This window comes from Oryza sativa, chromosome 3 (genome assembly GCF_034140825.1).
Source record: "Oryza sativa Japonica Group chromosome 3, ASM3414082v1".
In the NCBI taxonomy this organism is placed as follows: Eukaryota; Viridiplantae; Streptophyta; class Magnoliopsida; order Poales; family Poaceae; genus Oryza; species Oryza sativa.
Window position 1 is genome coordinate 3338159 of NC_089037.1, and position 24627 is coordinate 3362785.

General features: G+C 44.1%; 2 protein-coding genes and 1 long non-coding RNA gene across 5 annotated transcripts; all 3 read left to right on the forward strand.

The window, feature by feature from the left end:
• The first annotated feature begins 9623 nt into the window (after positions 1-9623).
• Positions 9624-12247, forward strand: LOC124459651 (1,2-dihydroxy-3-keto-5-methylthiopentene dioxygenase 2). Its single transcript, NM_001402049.1, has 7 exons — positions 9624-9767; positions 10709-10820; positions 10941-11035; positions 11109-11223; positions 11343-11467; positions 11697-11767; positions 11860-12247. Exons 1-7 carry the CDS (start codon positions 9750-9752, stop codon positions 11918-11920), a joined length of 597 nt encoding a protein of 198 aa, NP_001388978.1. The 5' UTR covers positions 9624-9749; the 3' UTR covers positions 11921-12247.
• Positions 12248-13635: 1388 nt separating this feature from the next.
• Positions 13636-15887, forward strand: HSFA2D (Heat stress transcription factor A-2d). 3 transcript variants are annotated; one of them, NR_174990.1, is made up of 4 exons: positions 13636-13957; positions 14065-14124; positions 14634-14722; positions 14904-15887. NR_174990.1 is itself a non-coding variant. In NM_001402051.1 (3 exons), exons 1-3 carry the CDS (start codon positions 13670-13672, stop codon positions 15693-15695), a joined length of 1140 nt encoding a protein of 379 aa, NP_001388980.1. In that variant the 5' UTR covers positions 13636-13669; the 3' UTR covers positions 15696-15887. The 3 variants fall into 3 exon arrangements, 1 of the variants encoding a protein (NP_001388980.1); NR_174989.1 differs by lacking the exon at positions 14065-14124; NM_001402051.1 differs by lacking the exon at positions 14634-14722.
• Positions 15888-18859: 2972 nt separating this feature from the next.
• On the forward strand, positions 18860-21663 carry LOC107280444 (uncharacterized). Its single transcript, XR_010740462.1, has 3 exons — positions 18860-19225; positions 19494-21292; positions 21364-21663. It is a non-coding gene; the product is annotated as an uncharacterized lncRNA (long non-coding RNA).
• Positions 21664-24627: the final 2964 nt, after the last annotated feature.

The window sequence follows — 24627 nt, forward strand, 5'->3', positions numbered from 1 at the left end:
GACGGCCTTTTGACCGTTTGCAATATATCATCAAAACTCAATTTTCTTTTGATATACAGTAGTAACGTGTAATCCTTTTGGCGTTCCGGGGGGAAAAAGAAAAAGGCACCGCGTCGCACGTACGTACTCCTCTCGTCTCGTCCGTCCGGTGCACGGGGGCTATGCGTGGAATGAGCCTATCTGCCTCCCCGCGCAGCATGGGATGGGAGCTCTAGTACTAGGCTCGATTGGTGGAACAGTGCCCCTACGAGTCGTAGGCTACGACCCCCGATTTGACTGCTCCCTGGGGCCCCCGCGTCCCGCGCGCGAGGATGCATGCATGCAATCACTGGTGAACTTGCGTGCAACCCCACCATGCTGCACACTCACTGTGCTGCGAGCTGCCTTACTTCTACTTCTACCGTGCAGTAATTAATCGTCACAATCTGAATCACAAATGTGGATTGTGGAATCACAAATTTGTGCGTTTCTTTGGCGATGTAAACGCCGTGTTTACTTCCAAAATAATTCTTCAAACTTCCTAACTTTTCGATCACATCAAAACTTTCCTACACATAAACTTTTAACTTTTCCGTTACATCGTTCTAATTTCAATCAAACATTTAACTTTGGGGTGAACTAAACACAGCCAAAGTAAAAGTATTTGTCAAGGTGTCACTCATGTCATGCTCTTTTGGGTTTTTGCATAGGGGCATATGCATCTCCAACGCCTGCAAACTCTCTAGCGTACAATCCAACACGCAGTGATAGACCCTGGCTCAGGAGTAGTGGCGTAGCGTAGCGAGCGGCAGTGCAGTAGTAGTACGGGAAAGGCGCAATGGGGTATCCGGTTGAGGGGGAAAAGGGCTGTGTGACCGTGTGGGTGGGGGAGCAGGAGAGGGTGGGTTGGCTACACACTCCCGTGAAAAGGGAGGACGGCCACACGTGCAAACCCACACGGGAGCTCTGTCTCTCGCAGCCTTGACAGTACTGCTCCTTGGACCATTCCATACATTGGCAGTGTTTAGTTGTTTTAGCGATTTTTTTTTTACATATACGAAGACACATTTAAAGTATTAAACGTAGACTAATAACAAAATAAATTACATATTCCGACTGTAAACTGCGAGACGAATCTATTAAACCTAATTTATCCATCATTAGCAAATGTTTATTGTAGCACCACATTGTCAAATCATGGCGTAATTAGGCTCAAAAGATTCGTCTCGCAATTTACATGCAAACTGTGCAATTAGTTTTTTTTTTCCACATTTAATGCTCTATAAATATGTCTAAACATTTGATGCGACGGAAAAGTTAAAAGTTTAAAGGTAACTAAACACAACCATTGTTTTCTACCCCATCGCCAACTACTCCTATTGGTTGATTACTGTCGCTTGTAGTACCATGATTGTATTCACACCGTAGTGTAGTTGTACACTTGTACTCCTACGTAGTACTGGCGCAGTAGTACCTGTCTGGCTGTCTCGAGCGTTCACTGTATTGTACTCCATCTATTTTATAACGTAAGATTTTTTAGCATTATCCATATTCATATATATAAAAAGTTTTATATTATTAAACAGAGAAAATACTTAGCATAGTATTGTATTATTGTATTAGCAGGGGATTGATAATTGATTCCAGTGTTCACACTGGTGGAGAAACCATCTTTGGTCAGTCGACCAAAATCCACAATAGTTCCGGTTCCACTAAAAACAGGGACTAAAAATCATCTTTAGTCCCGGTTGGTGGCTACAGTGGGTATATTTGATCTTACCAACCGGGACTAAAGATCATTTTTAGTCCCGGTTCATATGTTGTTAGGGGCTGTCAGGCCCTCCCGTAATCTTTAGTCCCGGTTGGTAACACCAATCGAGACTAAACATCTTAACTTTAGTCCCAACCGGGACTAAAGTTATGATTTTTAGTCCCAGTTGTTAAACAACCGGTAAAACAAAGCCTCTATCCACGTGCGCATGAAAGTCTCCTATTAATTCCATCCTTATCTCATCCTCTCCCATCCAGTCATCCTCTCCATCTTATCTCCTTCTCTCCTCCTTTCCTCCCATCCTTCTCTTCCTTCTTCTCTCACCCCATCTCCTCCTCCCCTCATTGTTCTGAAGATATTGTAGATCTGAACAAGTGTAAATAATATGGATGTTTTGTTGTTTGATTTTATTCATTCTATCTATGATTTAGGCTTTGTCGTTGATTTTATTCATTCGATCCACGAGCGAAAGCTAAAGAACAATAAAAAAGGAAAAATGCCAACCGGATGAAAGGAAAAGGAAAAAAACAAAACTTTTTAGTCCCGGTTGGTAACAACAACCGGGACCATATTTTTTAGTCCTGGTTGGTAACTCCAACCGGGACCATATTCTTTAGTCCTGGTTGGTAACTCCAACCGGGACTAAAAATCGATCTTTAGTCCCGGTTATTTAAACCGGGACTACAAAGGGTTACCAACCGGACTACAAAGCTTTTCTCCACCGGTATCAGTACAAATATGATTAATCGGCGTGCTGGGTTTCAAACTCCTGATTGATCCAACCCATTGCCGCTTTTGTTCACGCTAACCCCATGCTCTGCAAAGTTAGAAACGGACCAGCTTTACGAGTTCTCTCATGAGGGTTCTCCCCATCACGGAAACGGCCATGTGAGACAAGCATGGAAGAAACTGAGTGCCAACCATCCACTGCATGCTCGCGTTGCAGCGCATCAACCCATCGCCCAGCTCGTAAAGGGGAACGAAGCTCGCATGAGCAGGAGCTAAGCAGCGGCCACCGGCGATGTATAGACCGGTCAAACGTTTCCCCTCTTCTCGAGTGGCCCCCACCGGTCGGTCGGAGAGCAAAGTGACACGTGGCGACACACAATTGGGCCAACGGCGTCGTGAACCTCTCGCTGACCGGCTTCGTGGCTGGCCGTATTGACCGGGCCGAGCGTGCGGTCGCGGATGGGGGCCCAACCGGCCCCGCGTGGTGGGGCCGGGGGGAGGGAATCGTATCCCCGACACGTGGGCCCGTCATGTGGTCGTTTCCGTCACCTCGGCATGGGGTGCACGAGGGGGTGCACGCCTGCTGCTGCTGCTCCGTCCAATGGATGATGAATGAATGGCCGCGTAAATTCACCGTCCCTTTTCTCCCAGTCCCCACACGCTGACACGCGCACGTACGCGCGGTGACAGACATGTGGTCCCTGCGTGTCAGAGTCCTGACCCTCACTCACGTACTGTACTTGCCAGATCGTGTACTACGGGCTACGTATTGCCAGATCGTGTCAGAGTAGCATTTTGCACCGCTACAGCTCTATCTCTCCTCGGTGGAGCTTCAGATCCACCAAAAATAGAAGCGGTGCTGGGTGGAGCTCTATCATAAAATAAACTAGAGATGTGAAACTAGGTGTTTAGGGAGCTACATAACCACTCCAGACCCAACTCTTAAGGCTAAATTTAGGAGTTGAAACTTTAACAAATAGACTCCTAACTCCGTATTCGCTCCGCTCTTAAAAAAATCAACCTACAAAAGAATGTGACCTCTCGATAGCACATATTGATTTTTTTTTTTGATGGTGGAAGTACGGAGTACATAACTCCATACTCCTAGCTGCTACTTGTACTTGTATTTCCTTTTTTTTTTCTCTTCGAAATGGTGCGATCGATCTAGCTAGTTTTTGAGTAGAAGCATTTGTATATGGTGCGAGATGACAAGGTAATAAGTAGTAGGAGTACGTATGTTCCTCGGTCGTGGCTGATCGAGCACGAACCTCCGCAGTAGCTAGCTAGCTGGATCTACGCACAAAAGAAATACTACCAGTATATAGTACTCCATCCGTTTCGAAATGTTTGACACAGTTGATTTTTTAGCACATGTTTGATCATTCGTCTTATTCAAAAACTTTTATGAAATATGTAAAATTATATGCCTACATAAAAATATATTTAACAATGAATCAAATGGTATAAAAAGAATTAATAATTACTTAAATTTTTTGAATAAGACGAACGGTCAAACCTGTGCTAAAAAGTTAACGGCGTTAAACATTTCGAAATGGAGGGAATAGTAAAAAACAAGCCGGTGATACGTCGTACTTCCACTACTATACATGAGTCGCGATTGAACATACTCCTATGCATGGCTGGATCTGTCACAACGTATACTACATGTCCTCGGTCGGATGCATCAACTCACGCACAGTACCCGCAAAGGGACAAGACGCGGTACAACCGTACAACCAGGCAAACCCCAGCTAGCCTTTGCCGTTGTTGTTTAAGCAGAAACGCAGCAGCATCGATATGATCGGACTACACCTACTCCGATCGGTTGGTACGTTGACACGTTATTATGTTCTTGCGGATATATCATGGACTTGATGGCGAGTAGGGATCACAGTCGCACGGTGAGACAACCTGCTTACACGGTTATTATAAAATTAAAAGTGTGACGATCGATCAGCTAGCTACATCTAAAATGAGATGGGATATGTATAATAAATTTAGACAAAAGTCTAATTTAACGTGTTTAGATTTATTGTATTTTATTCTATTTTAAATTAAGTATTTTTAGTACGAAGAAAGTAGTGGTAATAACTGATAAGTGTACGAGGATTGAGCTGACAAGACGGTTTACTTCGCCGTCCGGATCAAGCTGGCATGTACAGTGTGTATGCGTACTGGATCGATTGGCTAGCAAGCGCAAGCTGGAGTAGAATGCACTAGTTGAACAATCCAATCGAGATGCATTGCATGCATCACACGCACAATTAAACGCACGCATTGTACGTAGACTTACATTTACACACGGCACTCCATCGATCTCTCCATCTGCAAAACACTGTTCGAATGTTGGGCTGGCATCAGCTAGCTTGCCCATCTAGCAGTACGCACGTGTACGTTCTTGTTGCAGTAATTGAAGATATCCACTACACATATATGCAGACATGCAGTGTAGTTAAAGTACTCTTCCATCTCTGAAATATAAACGCTTTCATAATTATTCATTGGAATTAAGGAGATGAGAGAAGTAAAATTTAAATGTGAATGGTTAGATTGAGATTATGAAGTTGATCAAACCAATTTTAAACTTAAAAGGTTGTTTAAGAGGGAGGAAACAGTAGATTAAGATATAAAGATGCATGTGTGTCCACAGCACTAATTCCTCTGGTCGATCTGCCACCACTGTGTGTGCTTGCATGCATGGCTGCTGTTTTGCCATAGCCACACTTGTACACGAGTGACCAATCAATGCATGCACGTCTACTTCTACCTGCTCGATCGATTGATTGCCATCTGCAACCACCGTACACCGGCCGGTGACCGGCCGGCCGGCGTCTCCTGCCCTCTGCTCCTTTCTTCTTCTTCCTCATCCTCTTCTCTGCAAGTTTAATTTGGTTCAGGACCACATCCTGTGATGGAGGAGTAATAGCTTGTCCGTGTGGTACTACTCCCTCCGTCAACCCCTGGATTTTTGTGTCCAACTTTAACTGTCCGTCTTATATGAATTTTTTTTATAATTTGTATTTTCATTGTTGTTAGATGATAAAACATGATTAATATTTTATGCGTGACTTGTCTTTTTAATTTTTTTTCATATTTTTTTCAAATAAGACGAACGGTCAAACGTTGGGCATGGAAATCAGGGTTTGTCTTTTTTGAGATGGAGGGAGTACGTGAGGACTGGTCCAGTGACCAATAGTCCAATACATAGCTCTCGATTTGTATGGCTGGCTGGCATTAACATTCGCCAGTAATGGCTTGCTGTCGAAGAGTTCGATCTGTTGATCGATACGACATCGGTCAAGACAGGACTGTATGAACAAGCGACAGTAATGGTTTGCACCTTGGGAACCAATCAATGTGTGTGCTCGCAGTTGCAGGCACGGTTCCTGCAGGGCTTATTGCCTTTGACCTGGACGACATCATGGTATGTATAGGACTCGATCAGGACACTTGAAGGTTAAATTCACTTGTAAAGAACGGCTACACAATGATATATGCGGATTCACTTACGGAAGTGCTAACGGGCGATCGATCGCCCAGCGACAAGGGTAGCGATCCATCCCCCTTCCCCCTCCCTCCCTCCACCTGCTTTCCTTTTTTGGCACCGCATTACTTTCCTATTTTAATAAATTTATGTACATAAAGTTTATACATCTAAAGTTTATACATCTAAAGTTTATACACGTCAAGTTTACACATCTAAAGTTTAGAGACCAAAAGTTTATAAGTCAAAAGTTTATATATCCGATTCAAATTTGAATTTGAATTCAAATATTTTTTATATATAGTATTTCTATACATCTAAAGTTTATAGACCTGAAGTTTATAGACCCAAAGTTTATAAGTCAAAAGTTTACATACCCGATTCAAATTTGAATTTGAATTATATCCGTTCAAATTTGAATTTGAATTCAAATATTTTCTATATATAGTATTTCTATACATTTAAAATTTATACACCTAAAGTTTATAGACCCAAAGTTTATAAGTCAAAAGTTTACATACCCGATTCAAATTTGAATTTAAATTCAAATATTAGTTTATAGACCCATAGGTCAAAAGTTTACATACCCGTTTCAAATTTAAATTTGAATTTGAATTCAAATATTAGTTTATAGACCCAAAGTTTATAAGTAAAAAGTTTACATACCTATTTTGAATTTGAATTTTAATTCAAATTTGTATGGTGTAGTAGTAAGAGAAGAAGGGGAGGTAAAGTAGTAAGGGAGGGGCGGGTGATCGCTTGGGAGGGGGAGGGAGCGATCACCCCCCATTAGGAGTACCCATTCACTTATGCAAGATGGATAATTTGGTCGTTTTCTGTAGTTTCCGCGAAGGCCTTCCATATAAAGTCAGGCCCGGCAAAGCCTTTGAAGGCCTGCATTACTTATGTAACACAATGTGGACTCTGTTTGTTTGTCTAGTACTGGGCCTCAATTAGCTCTTTTGGTGAATTCTCTCGTCGTTCTTTTCTGGACCTAATCCTCGTTGAGATTCTCTGAATATGACATGTTACTAGCTCCTTCCACACAAATTAATTCCCTGTGCATCACGTTGTTAGTAGGGGCTGGTTTGGTGAGAATTTTCAGAATATGCCATCGAATACGCACCGTTTTTAGGATAGCCCACTCAATTTGTACTACTCTCAAAACATGCCATTTGGACGCGAATTTTCTTCAGTCCGTGACACTCCATCACCTGAAGCCGCGCGGCGTCAGTTCCTCTTCTCTAGCGACGTTTACAAGCGCGCATCTGGGCACCGCCAGCGAGCTCTTGTTCCCCTACCGGCGAGGTCCTCCTCCCCCACACCGGCGAGGTCCTCCTCTCCCATACCGGTGAGCTTCTTCACGCACGACGGCGACCTCCTCCTCCCCCATGCCCGCGAGCTCTAGATCGGGGAGCGGCGCGTGGAGACCTCGGCGGCCAGATCCCCACGGCTACAAGCCGCCGCCCCTCGTCATCCTATTGCCGCCGCGCCCGAGCGGCCGTCAACGGTGGGGCTCGATGGCAATGGCTGGTGGGGCGAACGAATGGTGAACGGAATTGCTGCGCCGACACGAAGTGACGGTGGAAGGACGGGAGTGTCACGGACGGTAGAAAATTTGCGTCCAAATGGCATGTTCTGAAAGTAGTACGAATCGAGTAGCCTATCTTGAAAACGGTGCATATTCAGTGGCATATTCTGGAAATTCTCCTGGTTTGGTTTGAGGCCTAAAATAGGCTTACCAATATTTGGCAATTTCAATAGTGTTTAGGATATATTTGGTTTAAAGCCAAATTTTGGCATGCCTAAGAAAATAGACCATTTCAATAGTGAACTTAGGCTATTTTGGCTTCAATTCAAATACAACTTTACATTACCAAAATTAGCCATGCCAAAACTTACTAAAATTTGGCATTGACAAAATTTGGTAAGGCCTGTTTAGGCCATAAACCAAACCAACCCTAGATCATCTCTGTTGGTTTTGTCTCTGGCAGTGAATGGATAGCTCAAGTGCTGAGAGGTGTGAAAATGGATCGAAGAAGAGTTCCCTTTGTATGACTGAAAACCGTTTGAGTTCAGAGAAACTATTTTAAAGTCTTGAGCGAACATCTTTTCTTTATTTGCATTGTCATTCAAATGATTAAAAAAATACTTCATAAACGTTCAATAAAGTAGATTAATACTCCCTCCGTATTTTAATATATGACGCCGTTGATTTTTTAACCAACGTTTGACCACTCGTCTTATTTAAAATTTTTATGCAAATATAAAAATACTTATGTCATGCTTAAAGAACATTTTGATGATAAATCAAGTCACAATAAAATAAATTATAATTACATAAATTTTTTGAATGAGACGAAAGGTCAAACGTTTGTTAAAAAGTCAACGGCGTCATATATTAAAATACGGAGGGAGTATGTGATAAATCTGTCTCCAGGGAGTTGGATGACTGATGAGATCGCACTTACTGTTCTCTCTCCTTCTCTCTAGGTTGGCTTGAATTCAAGATCTGTACTATTAATTCTCAAATTACGCATGGTTCTTTGATTGTTATTCTTTAGATCATTCCAGAATCGTGCCTGATCAACAACGAAGAAATTCCGATTCACAGATAACTGAATCGATGCATGGCAGGCAGAGCTCTCATCTAGGATCGCAACCAATTGTAGCGATCCTGATAGGGATGTGTTTCAACGGATACAAGATAAATGTACGGACTTTCCGTAAAAACTTACAGCCACTTATTCCATACGATCTGAGCCGCGTATTCTCGATCCGATGGTCTGCGTTGTCCCGAAAGAAGATTGCGATCCACTTGGGGTGCCCTTTAACGGAGTACACGTAAATAGTAAGGTCTTTTCGTTAAAAATTAATTCACCGCATGATCTGAACCGCGAATTGCCGATCTGACGGTTCTCGTTGGTACCATGGGATCACTTTGAACGACTCACTAAATAGAAGGGCCTTTTATGAAAAAACGCACGCTCTGCCGCCGCCGTCATCTCCGACGCTCCTCCGTGGCGGCCGGCGGCCGGCGGCCACCGGCGCTGCTCGTCGCTGCCCCTTCCCATGGCCACGCGAGGAGAGCACCAAGCTAACTATGGGTGGTCGCCGCGGCAGCATCCTTTTCTAATGAAAGCGACCTCGCCCGCTCTGGCGCGGCAGCGTGGAGCGGCGGTTGCTCGCGGCGTGTTTGACGAAATGCCGCGCCGGGACGACGACGCCATGGCCGGGGCATCCACCTCTGGGACCGCGCGACGCGACGAGTCTTCTCGCGTCTGCAGCGGAAACTCCGTGGTCTCCGCATGATTCGTGTCTTCGTGAGTCGTGACCACGGGAGGGGAGGCGGCATGGACTTCTTCAGGCCGGCGCCAGCGCACATGTAAGAACCGAACGATTCGCTCATCGCTTTTGTCATCATCTAACCAACGATCGATGAAAAGCAATGTTTATCCTGATGGCGCTGAAACGGACAATGTTGCCATCAGATCATGCTTGATTTCTTTTTAATTTTTATTTATCGACAGCGTGATTCATGCAGCGTGTGCGAAGTACACCAGATCTCAGCAAACTTTTGTCAAACTCAAACACGACGCCTTGTTCCAGGGGTGTCAATATAAATAGCAAAAAATTGGGGGACCGTACCAGCAAAAATCTCAGATTGCGTTGAGCTGAAGCTGTTCGTGTGACTCTTCTACACCTTCCAGGCTATCCGGAATCGGGAGGGTTTCCCAATAGGAAAGCAACTCAGGACTCAGGAGCGGCGTCTGAGAGGTTTCAGAGATGGAGAACCAGTTCCAGGTGAGATCTCTGTACCCTAATCCTTTTCTCCTGCTCTTGTTTGTGTCCTGACCGACCTGGGATGCCGAGGACATGTTGCGCCAAGAAAAGCTTCCTTTCTTTCCCGGGCATGTTTCGTCTAGGTTTTCTTGATCTTGTTTAGGGTTCGTGTTGAATAGGCGGAAGTTGTACATGCGAAATTGGAGGCGGTATTATGGGATTGCGAATCTCCTCCGGAAAATTGATTTAGCTGCTTTGGATGATTGGCTTTGGGGGTGAAACTGTGCTTGTAAAATCTCAGATCAGATTAGGCGGTCAATTATTCGATTTGCTGGTGGGTTTGGTACTCGAGAGCACCCCAAAGTTGGGAGCTTTGGTATATGTAGCATGGAACTTGCTATCCAGTCCTCAACATGGTGTTCTAGTCCTGTTTGAGAATAATCTAAAGGTTGGAGTTAAACAGTACGGGATATCTGATATTTTAAATGGTACAACATAGAGTTTAGAGGTCCTTATTTATTGAAGAAATGTTTCCACTATCACCATCATGTCTAGATCACCCCCACTTCAATACCGTTGCTCTGTTGATACTAGAACTCTAGAAGTATTGAGGCCCCTTAAAGGCTTCAAGCTTGCTGTCACTTGGTTGACCTGATGCAGTCTTATTATATAACTAATTACTTCATTTATAATGGTTTTTCCATTTTTTTTGCATCCACTTGCTTTGGAGCATTTGTTGGGAGGTTCTTTTCCTAAGGATATCTGTGTCCTGTCAACCAGTCCTGGAGCATTACTAGAATTGCATGGATTTCATCACTTCTGTTTGTTTTTGCATTCCTTAGTCTTATGAATGAGATGACCTGATACAACGTAAATTATGTTAGATGTTTAAACTAGACCTCAGATAGTGGGTTATACCTGTTTCTACTTGTTCTGAAGTATGTTGTCCATTGCTAATTTAGGATGGCAAGGAGGAGGTCATCGAAGCTTGGTACATGGATGACAGTGAAGAGGACCAGAGGCTTCCTCATCATCGTGAGCCCAAAGAATTCATTCCTCTTAGCAAACTTTCAGGTTTGTGCATCTATTGCTCAAACAATATGTTTAGCTTTTGTAACTAACTCTTAGTAGAACTAGTGCCAAATTGCCAAAAAACTTGCCAGATGTTAATGTGGTGCACAATTGATACACCAGAGTTAGGAATATTAAGCTGGCGCCTGAATGCTGATGACTGGGAGAATGATGAGAACCTCAAGAAAATCCGTGAGGCCAGGGGATACTCTTACATGGTTTGCATTTCAGAACTTGTTGTGAGTTTCCATTTTTTTTGTTCGCAAGGTTAATATGCTTTTCCTTGTGCAGGATATTTGTGATGTGTGTCCAGAAAAGCTGCCAAACTATGAGGCTAAGCTGAAAAATTTCTTTGAAGAACACTTGCATACTGATGAAGAGATACGCTATTGTCTTGAGGGAAGTGGTATGCATCTTTATTATACTAGTTGAGCACTTGATAACTAGTAATAACTTGCTTCCAGCAATAATCATGGTGGCATGTTTTGTGGTTGTCACATACTTCTTTTTCTCATGCTCCTCTAGGATACTTCGATGTCAGGGACCAAAATGATCAGTGGATCCGTGTAGCAGTGAAGAAAGGGGGCATGATTGTTTTGCCTGCGGGAATGTATCACCGCTTCACATTGGACAGTGACAACTACATCAAGGTATCTTTTGCTTTGTTCCTTTGTTCCCACAAATAGTTATGTTATAAGCATCAAACTGACTTTGACGTGAACTTATGCGTTTTAAGTATATTGGTGAACAGCGGTCACCATTTTTCTGTCATTTACTTAAGTAATCTGTTCATTTCCTAAACCTATGTTCCATTTCTATGCTCTTATCAAATAAGGAACATCAGTCCAATATGGTTTTTTCCTTACTATGCTTCTGCAGGCAATGCGGCTCTTTGTGGGAGAGCCTGTCTGGACGCCGTACAACCGTCCCCATGACCATCTGCCAGCTAGGTATCTGTTCTTTCTGTTCCTTGTTTTCCTCTTTATCTCTGGCTTATTTTTCCGGTTATTGTTGACTCAGTGGAGGTTTTGCATAATTTCAGAAAGGAGTATGTCGAAAAAATTATCAACAGGGGTGGAACTCAAGCTGTCGAAGCTCGTTAAAGGCATATCAAGATGTGCTTCCTAGTTCGGTGTTCTGTTACACTCTACAGATACTGAATAAACTGTGCTATCAGCTGTTGCAATGGGCTCCTACCGACATCTTACATCATTTGGCAGTATTTTGCACAAACCCGCTTAAAATCTCCCTGAAAATACGCACGTCACCATGTCAGAGTGTTTATATACAATAATGACACTTCAGTCCACAGTCAGCAAGGGACTAATGACAATCATTGTACTTGTGGTGTGTGTGATGAAACCACAATGATCAAACCGAGTGTCTGAATCTCTGAATTGTTTTTTTTAGCACAATGATTGTGTACCAAACCCTCTGTTGCTGTGTGCGGTGGCTGGCTCACCTGATGGCCTTTGTGCTACTCCTGTCGTCTTCAAAGTATCTGACGGTGCTGACCAAAATCTTTGAAATGATAGTGCTAATGCTGTTGATTACCGAAAAGTTGGGGCACATTGATGGCAGATAACCTAGTACTGTGGGTTTCTATGGACCAGAGAACTGCAAGGAAGATTGTATTGTATGCTAGTGAGATTGAACACGTTCATGTGTACTTTTGGTTGCCACTTGCCCAGTTGCGAGTCCGGCCAACGGTGGAACAACTATTTTCAGGTCAGAGCAGAACGCGCTCCGATGGATCATCAATTCATCATTCCACTTTTTTTTTGTGAGGCAGCAAATTTTGCTTGTGTGTGTAGTGCGAAAGCCTCACACTAGTATATCAACCAATGAGTAGCAAATGAAAATATCTTGGACAGCTAGTTTTCGATTGGTTGCAGAATTTGGGGTTTCAACAACTTGTTTCTATTCTTTATTTTGGTTTAATACTCCCTCATTCCCTAAATGTTTGACACCGTTGACTTTTTTAAATATGTTTGACCGTTCGTTTTATTCAAAAACTTTTGTGATATGTGTAAAACTATATGTATACATAAAAATATATTTAACAATAAATCAAATGATAGAAAAAGAATTAACAATTACTTAAATTTTTTGAGTAAGACGAACGGTCAAACATTTTTAAAAAAGTCAACGGCGTTGGGATGGAGGTAGTACCATATAACTATTGGGTAAGACCTGTTATAGTTTCGGAAAACCATTACACTCAATTTAAATTCAAACTTTTTATATCGTGTCTGGTAGAATCATTTTTTTTTCACCAATGTTTGAATTCAAATATTCCTGTTTGATTTGAATGTTTACCCAATAAACTCCGGTAAAGAACAAAAACAGCACGTGAGTCCCACGTGAGATTGAAAAGGAATTCAGATAAGCTAAGAAAAAACCCAGAGAGAAAAAAAGAACAAACCTTTTTTTTTCTCCTGACCCCTGCAATGAATATCATCTAGCCGGACGAGATCGTGTGTGCCAATCACCGAGCGCGGCAAACAAATTCTGTGACCCACACGCAAAAGCGTCGTCGAGGCCGGATGAGATTCGGATCAGAAAAAAGAAAAAGAAAAAAAAAGAAAAAAAAATGGCACGAGCCGTCGATGTCAGCTATCGATTCCGGCATCCCACTTGCGGCCGTGCCGGCGAACCTCAGCCACACTCCCAGGCTTCGCCTTCCGGAAGCTTCCGCCGATCCGGCCGCGGCCACGAACCGCGCGGTCTAGAACCTTCCATTCCTCTCCTGGCCAGTACACGGTTGTTTATATTGCGCCACTCTCGCTGACTCGCTCGCTGCCAAGCTCGCCGGATTCTTTTCTTGGATTGGAGCAGATTGGGGGGTGACGATGGAGAAGATGATGCCGGGGATGGTGAAGGAGGAGTGGCCGCCGAGCTCGCCGGAGGAGGGGGAGGCGCCGAGGCCCATGGAGGGGCTGCACGAGGTCGGGCCGCCGCCGTTCCTGACCAAGACGTTCGACCTGGTGGCCGACCCGGCCACCGACGGCGTCGTCTCGTGGGGCCGCGCGGGCAGCAGCTTCGTCGTCTGGGACCCCCACGTCTTCGCCGCCGTCTTCCTCCCACGCTTCTTCAAGCACAACAATTTCTCCAGCTTCGTCCGCCAGCTCAACACCTACGTGAGTCCCCCCAATTTCCATTGCCACCACTAGTGTTGTTCCCTGCTTGTCTTCAGTTGTTGGGAAATTGTGTGTTCTGTTTTCTTGTTTTGGATGTTGTTGTTCAGTTCTTGGTCCGGACGAATTACCTGAACAAGCGATCACATTTCTACAGTTTGAGATTTCAGGTTGGATTGTTAGATAATTAAAATGGGTGTGTTCTCACTTTTGTGGTTGCCATTATGTTTTGTGCCACATCGTGTGTGTTGAGTATTGATAGGAATCTTGACACTAGAATTAAATGGATGGAGCATTGTAAAATTTTCAGTGCAAATTGTAAACCCGGCGGTATTGGTTAAATAAATCGGTTGTATTGTGCATTTTTCCACTCAGTGCAAGAACTTTGTGCATGCACAAATGCACAATTATGTAGCAATGGAGCTAGAAACTGGGATTTACTTATTGGTGCTGACCTGTTGGTTGTAGAAAATTACGATGGCTACAATTGTTCAACGGACTGTTTTGTGGACTTGACATTATTTGCCCAAACTCAGCTATGTCCAATCCTTTTCAGACACATGCATATAAACCCTCAATTCCTGAAATGTTCTCAATGATTCAGAAAGAGGAAAAAAATCTCCATGGACGAACTACTCAGTTTCTGACATGCTGTTTTCTTCAATTTGTTACTGTGTAGCTAGATGGATCAAGACAGCGGATGAAGCTACAAGAATCTGCTTGTTTGTTCTAGAAGACTCCTTTGATCACCATCAAAAAAAAGAAAAAGTGATGTAGTATACTGCTACCTGTTCTCTTAATAATGCTATGATAAATTTTGTCGCAAAACTATGTGAAACCAACCGTTTTACATACTTTGTGTGACTTGCTATCCTAATTGAGTTTTGTCTGTGGCTTCTGTACTTGAACTAACTATACCTGTAATATTCTTTGTGTTTGCAATTTGCAGGGTTTCAGAAAGATTGATCCTGACAGATGGGAATTCGCGAATGATGGTTTCCTGAGAGGCCAGAGGCATCTTCTAAAGATGATTAAGAGGAGGAGACCATTGTCTTATCTCCCTGGATCTCAGCAGGCACTTGGCACCTGCCTTGAGGTTGGTCAGTTCGGATTAGATGAAGAGATCGACAGGCTAAAGCGTGACAAGAACATCTTACTCGCGGAGGTTGTGAAACTAAGGCACAAGCAGCAAAGCACGAAAGCCAATATGCGAGCCATGGAAGAGAGGCTGCAACATGCGGAGCAGAAGCAGGTCCAGATGATGGGTTTCTTGGCAAGAGCAATGCAGAACCCTGACTTCTTTCACCAGTTGATTCACCAGCAGGATAAAATGAAGGGGCTCGAGGACACATTCTCGAAGAAGAGGACGAGGTCGATAGACATAGTGCCATTTCTCAACCCCGGGGAGGTCAGCCAGGGCGATCAACTCGAGTCGACATTGCTGTTTGATCCAAGGCCATTTGCTGAACTGAATGATGAGCCTGCAAAGTCTGAACTGGAGAATTTAGCACTGAACATCCAGGGTCTTGGGAAGGGCAAGCAGGATGTCAACAGGACTCGAAATCAGCCACGAAATCAGGCTAGCAACGAAACCGAGTTAACCGACGACTTCTGGGAGGAGCTTCTGAATGAAGGAGCAAGAGATGATGCTGGGATTCCAGGGATGGAGCGAAGAAGACCTAGATATGTCGATGCATTAGCGCAGAAGCTGGGTTATCTAAGCAATAGTAGCCAAAAGTAGATCAAGTGGCTCCGATTTGTCCAACCATTTTTGTGATAGCTCTTATTGTATATCGGTGTAATTGTATTATAGTGATAGTTTTATAGCGATAGGTCCAATTTATATTGCGGATCCGGCGTGCTGTGTAGTATATGTCTGGTGATGTAAAGTTGAGCCATCATTCTTAATGGTATATATTGACAATTTTTTGCATTGTTGTGGCCTTCTTTTTGTCATGCACTCGTCTATGCTCAACTGCTTGGTTTATGGTGATGCCTGCTGAAAAACCTGAATTTTAGCTGATGCCGGCTGTACGCGGCCGCTGTGCAGACATATCTGGGTGAAGTCTGAAGACCATACATGTGAATTTTGTAGTAGGATAAAGTGAGTGAAAATTACGGGTGAAGTCTGAAGACCATACATGTGAATTTTGTAGTAGGATAAAACGAGTGAAGTCTGAAGATCATACATGTGGATTTTGCAGTAGGATAAACTGAGTGAAGTCTGCAGAGCATACATGTGGATTTTGTAGTTGGATAAAGTGAGTTCAGACTTCACCCCGATGAGTTTGCAGTAGGCAGGATCAACTGAGCAAGTCGCTCTGGATAGATTTGTTGGAGAAGAATTGCCGCTTGGGATCTGGAACATTAGCTAGACGATGGAAGCAGAAGCGTGCAGTACACTACTGTAGAGTGTACAGGAGGGTGATTCCTGGATGCTAGTACCTGATTGATGAAAGTTGTATACGATGATTAGCTTCACAAGAATGTGGTGTGCACCTGGTTGTGGGCCTTGTGGCGACTTGACTACTACTAGTAGTCTAGCCGTCTAGGGGTGTGTTTAGTTTCTGAAAAAAGTTGGAAGTTTGGGAAAAGTTGAAAGTTTAGAAAAAAAGTTAAAAGTTTATGTGTGTAGGAAAGTTTTGGATGTGATGTGATGTGATAGAAAGTTGAAAGTTTAGGGTAGTTTGGGGTGAACTAAACTAAGCCTAGTACTCCCTCCGTCCTATAAAAAACGAATCTATGACCGGATATGACATATTATATTACTATGAATATATTCTAATATATGTATATCCAGATTCATAGTACTAAGATGTGTTATATTTGGTATTTATGGGATGGAGGGAGAACTTCAGTTGTTGTGTACTTTTATGGTCGATGATCATCGGTGGCGACTGGCAACCACGGCATGAACCAGGAGAATTTTGCGCAGATGCACGCGGGGAATAGCAAACCGCGCACGCATGGGCCGTTTAGCTGCCCGCACCGCACACGGCTCGGCGAGGAGCACGCGCGGTGGGCCAAGCTCTGGGAATCCCACGTCAACGCGTGTATGGGCCAACCTCGATGAGACTAGCTGATGGAATTTGGAATTGGGCCGAGTTGCTGGGCTCTTCACCACAGGATCGCACTCGAACCCACGCGACCCCCAGGCCCAGCAGATCGATCGCTGCGCGTCGGCTCTTTGACTCCACTTCTGCTGCTTCCTCCTGAGGCTACTAAATTGTCACGACCTTAATTTCTCATCAATAAATTAACTAGGATATTACATTTCACAACTCGGAACACAAAGAGTACAAGCAAATAGCCGACTTCTCCTCAATAACTTAAAAAGTTTTTTTTTACATATGCAACTCAATACATTTAACGGACCCTACGGCATATTTGCAAACAAAAAAAAATTTATGAATAAAACTTTTATATACGTGTTCTTAACGATCTAAAAGCAAAGGCTGAAAAATAAACTTTGATGAAAAAACTCTAAAATCAACTCTTAATTTAAGGTATTCAAATTTTGACCGATAAACATAATCGTAAATAAAAAATGAGGCCTTTAACATCTCCTAAAATACTGACTTGTAGTTTTGTCTGCTAGAGAATAAAAGATGAGGTGAAAAGACTGATACCCGTAATTAGGTTCCTTGTGGTGGAACCTATCCACCCTGTTTCAAATCCTAAATTTGACATAAGTGTTCGTATTTACGGCTAATTATTCTTTTAGTGGTAGGTGATGTACCCGTTGACAACGAGACGTCCGTGGTGACTTCGTCATTTTCAAGATATGCCGCCCCAGTCTTCTATAGGTGCTCATACGGGTAGGGGTGTGCATGTGTGTTCATAGTGTAGTAAACCAGCTCAACTATTAGCGGAGCACCAAACCTGCTCCATGTCCATCCCAAGGCATTGAAGCATGAGAAGATGTAGAACACTGCACTTTTCTCTTTGCCCTCAAGAACATTGCAGAAGTAGACAATGAACAGAGATGTGGGGCTTTTTCTTTATTATAGATATGATATGGAGTATAAACCAACTTGAGATGTCTCACCTGCTCTTGTATATATGAGTCTTAAGATGAAATAAATCTTATCTCTACTCCGGTTTAGATTGACCCATGAGAAACTTATCTCCTACAGATTTATTTCACAACACATAGGGTTGAGTACGCGTGCGTTATGAGCGCATGTGTTTATATTGTGTTTCTTAAATAATATTAAATGGGGTTAGAAGGGCCCGAGGGGGTTACGATTATTTACAAATTAAATAAAGGTTAGTTGGTGGGGGAAAATAGTGCTCTAGAAAATCTTATATTTTACAAGTTTTATTAAATGTTACAAATCTTTATATCTTAGAATGAAAAGAGTATCTTATACTTATCTTACATCATTTGCATAGGCCAGAAGAGCGACACGTAACACAAACGACACAAATTAGGCGTGGAGATGCATGAAAGGACCATTGGGTGTGCAGCTTTTAGAAAGCCCCACCATAAGCTAATCACAAAACCTTGGCATGCATCACATAGTGGGCGAGCATGCCATATATTCTACTTTCCTTCCATTCTCCATATATGGACCACCTCCCACACTCCTTTGAATTATTCTTGCGCATATATCGATCATCTACCTTTTCTACTATTACATCCATTTTATATTATAAGTCGTTTAACCTTTTTCATGATAAATTTGACTAAAATTTAGAAAAAATAATATTAGTACTTTCAACATAAAACAAGCATATTATCAAATATATTCAATATTAGATTTTATAAAACTACTTTGGTATTTTAGATGTTGCTAAATTTTTAAATAAAACCACTCATAATATAAAACGGAGGGAGTACTATACACAAAAAAAAAAAAACATTAGCCTCTCCACCAAAAAGGTCTCTCCATAAAAAGCCCTAATCACCTTCTCCCACTCCACCAACGCACGCCTTATTTTGCCCATCCCCCTAATCTCTCTCTTTGATAAGGTTTCTTCTCCCATATCTCTCTAGCTAGCTACTAGGCATGGCGATTATGGAGGTAGATGAGATGGGCTGTTAATTCGCTTTGTTTGTGCGCCATAAGCAGGTGAAGCTGCCAGCATGATCTGAAAGCATCTCAAACCAGCGATCAGATCATCCGGCAGCTTCATCTTCTCATGGCAGCACACCAGCTTGATTGATTGATGATGAAACCCTAGGAGCAGGTAGCTTGGCTTCTCGATCTTAGCCTGATCTTATACAAGGACGATCGATTAGGCCAAATCAGGAGTTCAACAGTCCATGTAAGTTCAGCTTCAGCTTTTTTTAATTTGCTCCTTGAGATAGCAAATCAAGATCTAGGGCTTTCTGGAGGAGATGAAGTCGTGTACATGTTCTTAGATTGCGATCTTGGTAGTTTGTTTTTGTTTCTGCAGATCGAGTGCAAATATATGTCTTTTAGATCTGCATATATTGATATTGGATTTGTAACTTTGAATGTGCAATTTGATCTGTATATGCACTGGATATGACATTATTCATGCATCTTACATGTTTTATATCACTTATTAGTATGCAGAAATTGAAGTCTGAATAATTAAGCAGTAGGATCCATCTGACGAATGAACATATATTTATATATAAGCTATTATATTATCAGGTAACGCATCAGACTATCATCTCATATTGCCCCGTGTCCCTCTTAAACACAACTACACAACCTAATGTTTTATATGTATATGCATGTGTGCCATACACGCTTGCGACATACATTTAGATGTTCTATGATATCCATTCACTCATCGGAATATATCTGACATGCATGGAGTGGTGAATTGAAGTTCCCCCATGCATCCTCTTTTTCAAAAAAAAAAAAAATCTATATCATATATATATCCTCTATCCCTTGTCTTTCCTACTTTCCCTTACATCATACATGCATGAAGATGTACATATATGAAAAAAAATGATTAATACTAGTATTTTGCAGTTACTATTTGTCCAATCCAAATTAATCTTCTGATGCTATTTTCATATGGCAAATCTTATAGTATCTCTTGTATATTTTTTTTCTCTTTATCTTAACGATGAAGTTGTTAAAGCTTGATTGCATACGTTCTAATAATTCGTGATCAGGAAGAAGTATTAAGTTACAGTTCAAGATCAGGGAAAAGCATAATTTCATCTGAGTCTTGCTCTGATCCCGTTGAAAACGTTTTAAAATCTTGCAATATGCATGGACCACTACTATGAATCAACATATCGCCATCCTTGATATTCATTAACTGTGGTGGCTTAATTAGTTGCTTCGGCATATATACTAATTTGACAGTACAACAGTTATTTCAGATGCTGCGTGATCTGAAGAATTTTCGTCCTTAGAGGCATCTTACGCGTGCCATCCATGCCTGAAGGATGATCTCACATCTGAGCAAATTAAATGCGATGAATTAGATTCCCATATTTACTCGACCTCTTATTGCTAGGGATATATATAACCTCTCTTTGGTGCGTACTAATCGTCTGATTATCTCCTGTCACTGTTGCTTACTCAAAGCTAATTATATGAGGCTCATTTCCTCTCTTTTCTACTGTACTCACCAGATGCAACTTTTCTGCACTGCAGATATATGTGGACGCTCATTGTCATCCAAAAGCAAGATTAGCTCCTCTAATTTTGAGCACTGACGCATGCCACTGATAAACCTTTTAAACTATATAAACAAACTTTCAGTTGCAAGAAACGATACAGTGCATGTAACTATACTATAACCAGGAAATGAAGGGGACTGATGTCTATAGCATGGCGCCGACGACCACTGAATAGATGCATGCGCGCATCCTCTGGCTTGCAAGAAATTGCCTGTCAATTCTGGCAGGCAACAAGAGGATGAAAAGAATCACAACCCCTGAATGGTCACAAATATTTCACAATAGAAGTTAGTATTTTCTCCGTTTCACGATATAAGACTTTCTAGCATTACCCACATTTATATAAATGTTATGTGTCTGGGCATTGATAGAAAGTCTTACATTCGTGAAAAAGAGGGAGTAGCAACTTAATTTTAGGTCCGTGCAGTGTTGATATCCAGATTAACGAAATGTTTTTTTTTATCCGTGATATGTTCCTCTGTATATGGTCTGTGTAATACACATATACTACTTTTAATTATTTTGGTTTTCTTCTCAGATTTCTTCTTGCGATTTACTTATGTTAAAGGGTAATTTTATCATTCTTAATCAGGTACTGTCACACCCCAATCTGATACCGCCGTACAACGGCACCTGACAGGAGCGTGTCGTAGGGAAAATGGCGCGAACCGCTTCCTACGAAACCGCGATCTCGGTACCAGTCCCAGGACATAGTGCTGGTACCCACGGTGACAAATATGAATCATAGCAATCCTTAAAATAAATAGAGGACTTATTTACCTTAACTTAGGTTGCAGCTCAGACAGCCCGAGAATACAACCGACGACGCGGATGAGGAAACACCAACAGCAGCAGCAGCAGCAGCGGAACCAACGGTCTAACACCCAACACCACAGGCGACGGCTGGGAACCAGGACGAAACCCTAATCTTCACTTCACTTTATCTTCTCTTCAGGGCGGAGGAACTATATATATATATTTATATAGAGCAAGGGTGAGTACTTTCGTACTCAGCAAGTCACGGGAATTTAGGTGTTTAATGCAAGCTTGGAAGAGAGGCAAGGTTGTTTTGCAAATCTTTTGTTTGAAATCATTTTGAAATCACTAAGTGATTTATTTCTTTTTAAGTTTGGGTCGAAAAGAGAAACTTGCGTCTCAAATCGACTTAAGAGATGCTTTTCAACAGCTCAATTGGAAATGTACCGACATCCCGGGTCAGATCATTACTTCTCGGCTCCTAGAGCCATTCCACTTGATTAATCGGCTCCCAGAGCCTTTTTCATTTTCTCGGACTCCCAGAGTCCAGCTGCCCAGCAGCACAACAATCCGCTTCCACTCGGGAAGCCTAGTCTATGATGCCCACAGACATCCCGAATCACACAGATTCGTTTCTGACCACTCAGGTCATCCATCTGCCACATAGGCTGATTCTGGTTACGATTCCCATACCACAACAACTTTTCACAAAGCACAGGCAAACAAATCTACGCAACGGGAACCACCTCACATCCGCCCATGACCGTGGGCACGGCTGTTCGAACAGTTAGTTAACCTCTGCAGAGGGGTACACTTTACCCACAAGACACGAACTTACTCCAGACACTGGCCGGTGTCAGAGGTTCGCGACAAAGCCTTTCCCAAGCCGACCCAGGGATACCTCATGCCACATAGAAGGATCAAATCCTCACATAAACATAGGCCATTTTAGGCGTTCACAAATCAAACTCCAACCACCTCGATCGGTAATTCAGCAAGCTTCTCATTCTTGCATTACCAGGAACCCGGTTTGGCTCCAACCGACCCCGCCCCGGCGTTCCCAACTATTGGCATGCGAGGTTTCCCTGAACCGACTAGTTACTTAGCCAGGGTGTCTCATTCCACCTTGTGGTTGCATTTTGATTATGTTCGATGAGTTTTCCACAGGAATCGGTCCTTATATGCGAATACGGGACAGTGCCACATAGGCACAACCCCCGCATCGCGAGTTTTCATAATTCATTTTATTTTCAAACACACCTACACCACATGTCGGGTTTTGAAGGCTTCACAAACCCATTTCCCAAGTTTTCGACAAACAACGGTGTATGTGGGATATTTGGTATACGCGCTCAGAGAGCACGAATACCGAGGTACCACAAGGGTGGAGCGACAAGGAATCAGGGTAGTACGACCTACGGAAATTAGTGCGACTACTGGGTAGGTCCGTCGGTTTGGCACGCAAACCGAGGCCAAGCAAGTTAAGTGTGTGATTCTAATAATGCAAGTTGCAAACAAAATAATAATGACTTTTCAATTATAGGAGCAATTGATCAAAGGGTGACTTGCCTTGCTCAAGGTCTTCACGAAGCTTCACGAATCTTCGAGAAAACCCGCGATCGACGAAAATCCGATAACCACAACTATACGCAAACAATTAAAAACCTACACAAGACCCAAAATAAAGATCCTATTTAGACTAGATAATAGTACCATTAGATAGATCTCAATTTTACGGAATTATTGGAAGTTGAACGGAGTCAATCGGATGAGCGGTTGAGAAGATATGGATTTTCTAAGGATTAAGGAATTTCTGTCTAAAGAAAAAGGATTTAATAATTTATTAAACCCTTTCTGCAAAGAAATTGAAGGAGGGATATGATTTAGACTTCCTCGGGTGGCTTGGGTGCGGCCCAAGAGGGAAGGCACGGCTCGGCCGAACTAATGGGCCGGCCGGCCCGGAGAGGCGGCCCAAGGGGGCGCGGGGAGAGTGAGGGAGAGAGAGAGGGCCGGTGGGCCAAGTCTACCTTGCGGGGTCCCGAGTGGGGCCCGCTTGTCGGTGGCGCGGCTCACTGTGGGAGCGGCGCATGAGGGCGGCGCTAGGGTTTCGGGTGAGCGCGGTTCACGCGCGTGCACCGGATGGACCAGGGATGCGGCGGGCCCACGCGCAGCCGGTTGGCGCACCGTGGACCGCGCGCGGGGGGGGGGGAGGAGGCGGCTGACCGGCTCTGCTCGGTCAAAGCCGAGGTGGCGCCGACGTGGCGCCTACGTGGCAGCCACGCAGGCCGGCGGGAGGAGGAAGAAGGGGAGGCTGAGATGGATGGCGGACGGCGGCCGTGTTCACCGGAGCAAGCGCGACGGATTTGGTCTTCGGGGGGGCACACCGGAGTAACGAGGGCGTCGAGAAGGAGCGAGCCAACGGCTCGGATTCGCCGGAGGGAGTTCGACGGCGGTGGAATTCGACAGCGGCGTCCGGCGGCGAGAGAAAGGGGAAATCACCGAGGGGCGACGAAGACTCAATTAAAGGCGGCGGGAGCATCTTCGGTGTTCAAGGAGCTCATTTCCGGGGTCGGATGGGTCTGAGCGGCGCCGTGAAGGTCCGGCGATGAGAGGCGGCCTCCGGGGGTGGGCGGCAATGGCGGCGGGGCCATGCCGGGTGGCGGCGGTCCTTGGGGCGGCGTCTACGCGCGGTCAAGGGGAGGAGCTGGCGGTCGCGCCCGTGGTCCAGGCGGTGGCAGGCGGTGACGCCGATGGTGGTAGGGCAAAAGGAAAAAGGAGGGGGAGAAAGGGAGCTCTGCTCCTTGCTGTTTCGGGAAAAGTTGAAGGAGGGAGAGGGAGTGAGAGAGGGGCTGCCTCTCTCGGCTTTGGAAGCTAGCGGCGTGGAGCGGCAGAGCGGCAGCGCACGACGCAGGCGACGCCAGGGCTTGACGCGGCGGCAACCGGGCGGCTGCGCGGCGCAGGCGCGGCAGGGCTGACGGCGGCACGACCGGCCGGTCGGCCACGCGCGAGCGCGGGAAAGAGCGAAGGCGGTGGCGGGTTTTGGGCGGCGACGGCGGGAAGCGGCGTCGGCGCGAGAGAGAGAAAACGAGAGAGAGAGGGAGAAACAGCGAGAGCGAGAGAGCTCTCTCTCGGCTCGGCTCGGCACGTGCAACTCACGTGCGAGGCTGAGGGAGGAGAAACGGCTGAGGGAGGGAGGTGGCTAAGGGGGGAAACGGCCCACAACACCCGAGGGAGGTAAAATAGACTTTTGTAGAGAAGACTGATTTGGAGTGGATTCGAATTGGGGTTTTGGATTCGA